Source organism: Musca vetustissima, unplaced genomic scaffold (assembly GCF_032173495.1).
Source record: "Musca vetustissima isolate MV318-11 ecotype Yass unplaced genomic scaffold, APGP_CSIRO_Mvet_v1 utg21612, whole genome shotgun sequence".
Classification (NCBI taxonomy): domain Eukaryota; kingdom Metazoa; phylum Arthropoda; class Insecta; order Diptera; family Muscidae; genus Musca; species Musca vetustissima.
In genome coordinates this window covers 236658-244438 of record NW_026880991.1, presented here as the reverse complement: position 1 = coordinate 244438, position 7781 = coordinate 236658, and the positions used below count along the sequence as shown (strand labels likewise).

Here is a 7781-nt window from a genome sequence, read left to right as displayed (position 1 = left end):
CTTATAGAAAATCTAGCCCCACATATGAATCACGACAGATATTGGTTTTAAGACCCATCTAATGGTGGAAGAACTTCAGTGTTACTACACAAAGAATTTTGGGTCATCTAAATGGAATATTTGCACTTCTTCTAAAAGTAGCAAAAACTTGTCATTCATTTCATAAGGATGACGACCGATTGTTTTTTAATATATCTCTGGTGGAGGCCTTAGAAAGTTCGAGGCGACGAATAATAACCGATTTCAATCATATTTAAATTTTAAAACTAAATTTTCTCATTGAAAGCCTATACAATTTCAACCATTTTCTGGATCTGTACCACTCAACACTCCCACTCCCTACAAAAAAAAAAAAAAAATATATATATATTGGGCCAAGTTTCCTTCATATGAAGGTACTCCCATATTCGCTATATCAATGATCACTTCAAGTATTGTTATAGCACATTTTTCAGTATGTTGAGGACATCAGATATATATTTCATACCACTTTTCTATCCTGAGTCTACAGCTTAGTAATTAATCACCATAAAATAGTCCCCCTATAAAATCCCGATTGAATTTATATATTTATATATGTACATCTCATGGTAAAGGGTATACAAATGTCGGCCGGTTGTTTATAACAACGTTTTTTATTGTTTAGGTTTCAAAATAGTCACAGAAGTTATCATAGCCAATTATTAAATTCTTTTTATACCCGCCCTATTCAGAACATTTGAGAAATCTTCAGATTAAATTGTTTGTGGCATATTGAAAAATTAAAAAAAATATATAGGAATTGATGATAATTTGTTGCCGAGTAATAATCTCCTCAGCCTTTCGGGCATGTAATCAATTTAATTTAAAAATATATATTCTTATACAACAATAATAAAAACCTACTAAGTTGTAATTACTTCAAAAATAAAAGTTAAAAAATATATATATACAAATTAATAGAATTTAATAGTAAACATAAAAAAAAATAAGAAAACAAGGACAACATGCAAAAAACAAACAAACAAATAACAAAATAAATAAAAACAAAATAACATCAATAACAAAACAGCACAGAAAAATTATAAAGCAATGTGTTTGTGGAGGAGGCGACACTGGAGGGACATGGGACAAAATTAAAACAACCAAAAATATATTGTCATCCTAAAAATCTGTCATCGAAACTTCAATCACTGCAACATTTCAATTCCATGGAGGAGGGGGAGAACAATAAATTTACAACAAAACACACAAATTTCAGTTTTTTCTTTTGTTTTTTTTTAGAATTACATTTTCTTTATTATATTATTAATTGTTTCATTTTTTAATATTTTGCTTTTAAGCCAATCGTTTTTCAGTTTCTATTTTTCTTTTTGTTAATTAAGCATTTTTCCATTAACGAAAAATGTTGTACAATTAGTAATAGTAATAATATTTAATAATAAAAATTATTTCAGTTTTTTTTTTTTTTCGTTTTCATTTACTTATATAAATTAATTTTAATTTAAAATTAATGAATTAGCATAATTTTATGTAGAAAAAATTATATATAAAAATATATATATTTTGAATGTATTTCCATAACGGAACACACACATACACAAAACAAATAAACATATGCGATAAAGGATTAAGGTGGGATTTTTTTTTATAATTAAAAAAAAAACTAAAAATTGATTACAAAATTACATTTGAAAAAAATCGTACCAAAAACAATAGTAATTTGTTTTTGTGTCTCTTTTTTAATTTTTTGTTTGTTCTTTTGACTAAATCAGGACGGTTTGAAAAATATACATATTTATTTTTATATTCAACACATGAACTCGGGGTCCGGCATTTTAAGATGAAATTAGTAAGTGGCCAAAATAAAATTCGTTGATTTTGTGAAAATGTTGAAGGAAGTTCGTTGTTTTATAAAAATGGTGCTATCAGGTTTAGTAAATTGCGAAACTTTTAATTCTATCAGACTGTGTAATAGAATTTCGTCGTCATATCCTGAATTGCTTATGTTAAGTAAGGCCTCAGGTCTACAAGAAACCTCAAGGTCTATCATGAAACCTCAAAGAGTGAATTGAGATGTCTTGAAGAATTATCATTTAATTTTTTTTATTTTAACACTTGAATTGAAACCAAGTTTTTTCAAGCGTTTGGAAAGTGTTAACATGGTTATTTATAAAAATTATTTTTTTTTCTATATTCAGGACCCTTGAGTCCATGTGTTATTTGTTTTTTAAATAAAATATCTTTTAAATTAAAATCATAACTAAAAAAATAAAGGAAACAGCTCAAAAAGGAGGATTACAAATTTACAAAGAATTTAAACATAAAATCGAACAAACAAAAAAGTGTGTTTATAAAACAAAAACAAACAGTCAAGAAGATATTTTAAATTCTAAGCAACTTTATAATTTTACATTAGTTTTTTGTTGTTGTGGTTTTCTTATGTGTTCAGTTTCAGTTTTTGTTTTAAATAAATAATATTTATTATCTTAAAAGAAAAATTCGTTGAGATAGAAAAATAAAATTCAAAAACTCTTTTTTTGTTCGCTTAATAAAAAAATGTTGTGTGATTATAGCTAATAATTCAATTTTTTATTTTTTTTGAAACTAATCACAAGGCAAATAGATTTGATCGGTTGTAACGCCTGGGTAGGTAATGTTTGGTTGGTGGTGCTAAAGGCAGTTGTTTAATTTGTTTTTTTTTAGTCGCTTTTAATTTTTGTATTCGAATTTAGTTTAGAGAGCATAAACGACTAGTAGTAATAGAAAGTAGTAGTGTTGTTGTTTTTGTTATTAACCATAATAACCTCGATTTCAATTTTGCATTTATTAATATCGAAAAGTAAGCATTGTTTATAGATTGGTTATAGTGTCGTCTGGCTTATGTTATGTGGAATGCTTAGGGGGTTACAAGGGTTCATTGAAATGTTAATAAAATAAAAAATCGAAATAATAGCGTTTTAATGAGATTCAACATTTGTGGGATTTTACATGACATTTTTGTAAAACCAGGCACTTGTATTTGTACTATTTTTTTGCAATACTTCTATTTTTTTTGTTTTTGGAAAACTAAAGGCACTATTTATTTTATTTTGTATATAAGTTGTCAGTTGTCGGACTCAATATTTTAAAAATATTTTGGACATAAGGAGTAGGGAAAACTTTGAATTTTATTGCCATTAAGAGTCGTATGCAGAAATCAGAACTTTGGATTTCTATATTCTATCTTTTTGTAATTACTACATAAATACGAAATACAAATTAGGTTTAGAACACTTCACCTTTTAAAAAGCGTTTAGAGGACTGTTTTTGAAATCGGAACTGTGAACAATTCTTTCTTAAACACTTTAGAAGACTATTACGATTAGAGAACTCTAGCCTATTAATAATGTCATCCAGGATAAGCAGCTTCTCAAGTTTGCTGTCAAAATCCATTATTGTGAATTTACGTCCATTATGAAAACGTAAACAACGTCCAATTTTTCGACATTAGGCTTGAGAAAAACAGCTGACTCTCGCCTGCTGGGTTACCTCATTAATAGGCCTTGATTATGACAAAAATGGATCGATCAACTTAAAGTGTGTCCTTGTTGGATTCCACATAATTTAATAATTGTTCAAAAAAGTCCGCTTTGGCGCTTAGAGTATGCTTATATTTTTGTCACAGGTGACAAATCACTAATATATGTGCATGATCTCGATAAAGAACAGTCGTCGGTTCCGCTTGGGCAATGCAAGATGTCAATTCTGACAGGTACTCCACAATTTGTTCAGTTAATAATAGGCCAGAATTATATATCTTAACATCAATTATTTATTGTAGTCATTCCTATTTGTGTATGTTGGGACCTAATTCTTAAATTTGGATTTTAGATCTTGAAAATCTAGACCTTTAATGCAATCATGTATACAATTTCCTTAGTTCATAGAAATCAATTAGAAGACAATAATCGTGAGTTTAGACTCTGGATGGTGGTCTGATTTTGAATGACAATAATTTGCATTCCTCTAATATCCCTAATTTTTATAGCTATATACAGTGATGGATATATCTAGGATAGCGGAATAACTTCAGTGCTATATCATCATCCAGTCAAGTGGCAATTCTAACGGGAAACCTATGAGACTAAGAAGACTAATTTAAAAGTTTTCGTTAATGATTAATTCACTTTCAATGATGCCAATACTAATAAGTCAAGGGTATCGGGAATAATAACATTGCTTTTTTAAATGTTGTACATGGATGAAGTTATTTTCAATTCACCTAAAAAATGCTAATCAAAAATTAGTCACCCAAAAGCTATGCAGCCCTCCGGGAGACATATCGAAATGAATGTGTAACTTGGTTAAGGAAACATATGAATGAGTTGCACATTAGCTAAGCTAGTTAATGAAGAAAAACATAATGGAAAACATTGTTCCATCAATGGGCGACGGTGATTGGACTAATAACACAAATGGGAATAATGCTACTAACGTTTACTGGACGGGCTTTCAAAAGCGAATGTTGTTACATATTAATAATGGTTGTATGTAATGCAAACACATTGAGTTAATGGATGGAGTAGGGGACATTTTACAACGTTGTTTTAGAGGATATTGGTGTCATTTTGTTTTCATAATTTCGTTTTTTGTTTTGCTTGTTGACTTCAATATAAATCATGCTTACTTTTTGATGAGCGATCGAACTTTTTTAATTGTTCGATTGAATATTGTTTTGTTGTTGTCTCCCGTCGTCGTCGCTGCTGCTGCCGCCGTCGATGATGTGCCGATGGCCTTTGTGGGTGTTGCGCCTAATGAACTGCTGGATGTAGTTTTGGGTACACGACTTGTGGCACTGCCACGATGTACATGAGCCGCTGCTCTTGTCTGACTCTTGGGAGCGGAAGTTGTGGTTTTGGGAACTACTGCTGTCTGACTCGATCTTGCCGACTGACTACTTTTCTGACTTTGTGTATCCTCATGCTCATCTTCTGCCGAACTGATGCCTTCGGGACTTTGTCTATTCGAGGGACTTTGCCGCAGAGCTGTAACACGATCTGGTGTCAATGATTTAGAGTCCCGTACCGAAGCCGAACGCATAGGCAGGGAATGAATTGCTCCATTTATGACATTCGTAGAACGAATGGGCTCCGGTGTTTGAGGTGTGGCAAGATTTTGCATACTCTGTGTGCCCTCGGTGGGTGATGGGGGTGCCACAATGGCTGCAAGTGTCTGTTCATCAAGAAAATGATCGAGACTGCGTGATTTACGATGCTGCGGATTAATGGGCGGAAGATGAGCAGATTTATCACGTCGTGACACATTCGATGTCACTTCGTTGTCTAGCAAATCATCTGTGGATACTGAGTAATCGTCTTCATTCGGCTGAAGAGTACTGGTGGAGCTGGCATTGGTCAATGCCATGCTGCCAGCCGAAACAATAGCTGCAGCTTCGGCTATTTTACGATCGCTACTCTCACTACTATCCAACAGTCCATCAACACTGTGACTCCTAAAATTTGATGCAGCCGGCTTGGAGTTGCCAGCATCATTGCAAATACCCACAGCTGAACTACGACGCGGAGGTTTATAGGCCAATGGTGAGACATTCTGCATTGAACCACCCATGGCCAATGGCTTGTGGGCCGAAGTCGGTTGTGTTCTGTACGGGGGCAACATATTCCTTTTGGAACCGCGACCGAATACACTCAACTGGCTGCCCGTACTGCCCAGTTTGCCAGTGCTGCTGATCATACTGCCACCTCCTGGACCCAAACGTTGACGAGCCGGGGACGCCGATTGCCGATATCTATTTGCCTGGTGACTAGCTGCTAGTTTGTGATTAGTTTGATTAATTAATTGATTATTATCATCATCATCAGTATCGTTATTATGTAGGTTATTGAGAAAATGTAAGTTTTTTGAATTTTGACTAAAGTAACTACTACAGTTTTTGCCACTGCTGCTGCAGTTGCTGCTATTGAGGGCACAACAACTGCCACTGTGGCCACGATTTGTTGCCAATTGGCCGGTTAATAATTTAGATTTCAATTTTGATCTAAGTATGTATGATGGAGAATTCGAAAGAGTTTTGAAATGCTTTTTGCTATGACTATTGTAGTTTTTGTTGTTGTTGTTGCTAATATTACTAATATAACTACTAAGGCTAACTTTATCATTAATATTATCAATAATATTCGAAATAGAAGGAGAAGAACAAGAAGAAGGCGATGAGGAAGGAATAGAATGGGAAGGTAAAGTAGTAGGGTAGTGTAAAGAACTAAATGATGGAAGGATATTACTACTAGTAGTATTGATAGTGTTCTGAGAATTAAGAGAATTTTCATTATTTGTTTCAAATTGTTTCGAGTTCAAACAATCCAGTCAATCGACACTGGACCGTCCTGTATTTGAGGATGTTGTAGTTGTGATCGAATTTTGTGCCCCACCTTGTCCGCCGCCATTAACCGATGATCCACTGTTGCCGCCGCCACTGCCACAACAATTACTGCCGCCCGCATTGCTGCCCGCCACACTATAGTCCGAATCGTTGCTGTGCATTCTTTGGTATGTTACCGTCGAACTGGGCGTGCCCGGTGTCATTGCCGTTATGCGATCAATATTCTTTTCGCCGCGCATAAATCTAAATCGAAGAAAATCGAATCGAGAAAAAACGTGATTGTGTGATTACTATTTGTACGCTACGTTGTATGGGGCGTGAGCTCATGAGTTGACAACGAACCTCTCTAATTTATCGATACAGGCATCCTGGTAGTCATGTATCCAGGTGACACCATTAAAATGACATACGCTGCGCATATCCTCGGGCAGTCTTTCCGATTCAGGCCAACTGAATTGATTATCAATGATGGGTATAATATTGCAGTTTGAATTAAGGGCAGCAACAATTTCCTACAAATAAAAATGTTGACGAAATATTAGTTACAGTATATTTTTCAAATTTTTTTTGTGAGATTATGTGGATTTTTTTAAATTCTAGAGAATCTAAATATAAATAAAGAAAATATATCTTCCAGGAATCTCTAAGTTTTAGAATATAATTTTCCTAAACCAACTTAGGTCTAGACATTTTGTAGGAAGAATAGAAGAATATGATTTCAAGGGCTAATCGAATATTAGATTTTCAAAGATATATTATTTTTTGAGAATTTTGAACTATAAAGAACTATCACAGACTATAAAGGAGGATAATAAAATATTATAATTAACTATTTTGTCTCAGAACATTAATTGGAAATTTAAATATTGTTTTTAAGAAATATCGATGGGTCTGTAAAGATTGATTTTAACGCCTATTAACAAATGTTTAATAATACATTCCAATAAACTAAATAATGTTTGAATGAACCTAAGAGTCATTTAAGATATTAATAGGTATTTTTCAAGTATTAATTTTAAAACAATTCTGAATATTTAAGGAATTTATTTTGAGGGGCTATGGTATTATAAAACATTCAGATATTTCTTTAAATGGATATGTTCTATTGTCTTATACCGAAAGCCTTTTGTACACAATTTCTCCAAAACGTTTTATGTCTAACCTTACTTTTATCGAATTAAATTACTTAAATACAATAGATCAACTTACCCGATGCACCCAATCTTTACATTCATTATCGTCGACACAACGTTCAAGAGCATTTGGTGTTAATACTAAAACGAAATTTTTCGCTTGACGAATACTGTTTAGCAAACCATTATCGAATTTGCCAGCCTCCAAACGTTCAACATCAATGAACACCGAGAAGCCGCGTAATTGTAGATGGACCTGCAAACAGAAAATAACGAATTAATGATAA

The 7781-nt window shown here is 32.9% G+C and overlaps 1 protein-coding gene across 1 annotated transcript in view; it reads right to left on the bottom strand.

Moving 5' to 3' along the window:
* Nucleotides 1–6263: 6263 nt before the first annotated feature.
* LOC133327028 (NAD(+) hydrolase sarm1) overlaps nucleotides 6264–7781 on the bottom strand; it is a 63496-nt gene continuing 61978 nt past the window's right edge. Inside the window, exons 5-7 of the mRNA XM_061535623.1 lie at nucleotides 7571–7750; nucleotides 6704–6873; nucleotides 6264–6604 (exon numbers count right to left, since the gene is read on the bottom strand). Of these exons, the coding sequence (XP_061391607.1) occupies nucleotides 6346–6604; nucleotides 6704–6873; nucleotides 7571–7750 (609 nt within the window). The 3' untranslated portion in view covers nucleotides 6264–6345. The remainder of the gene's footprint in view (nucleotides 6605–6703; nucleotides 6874–7570; nucleotides 7751–7781) is intronic.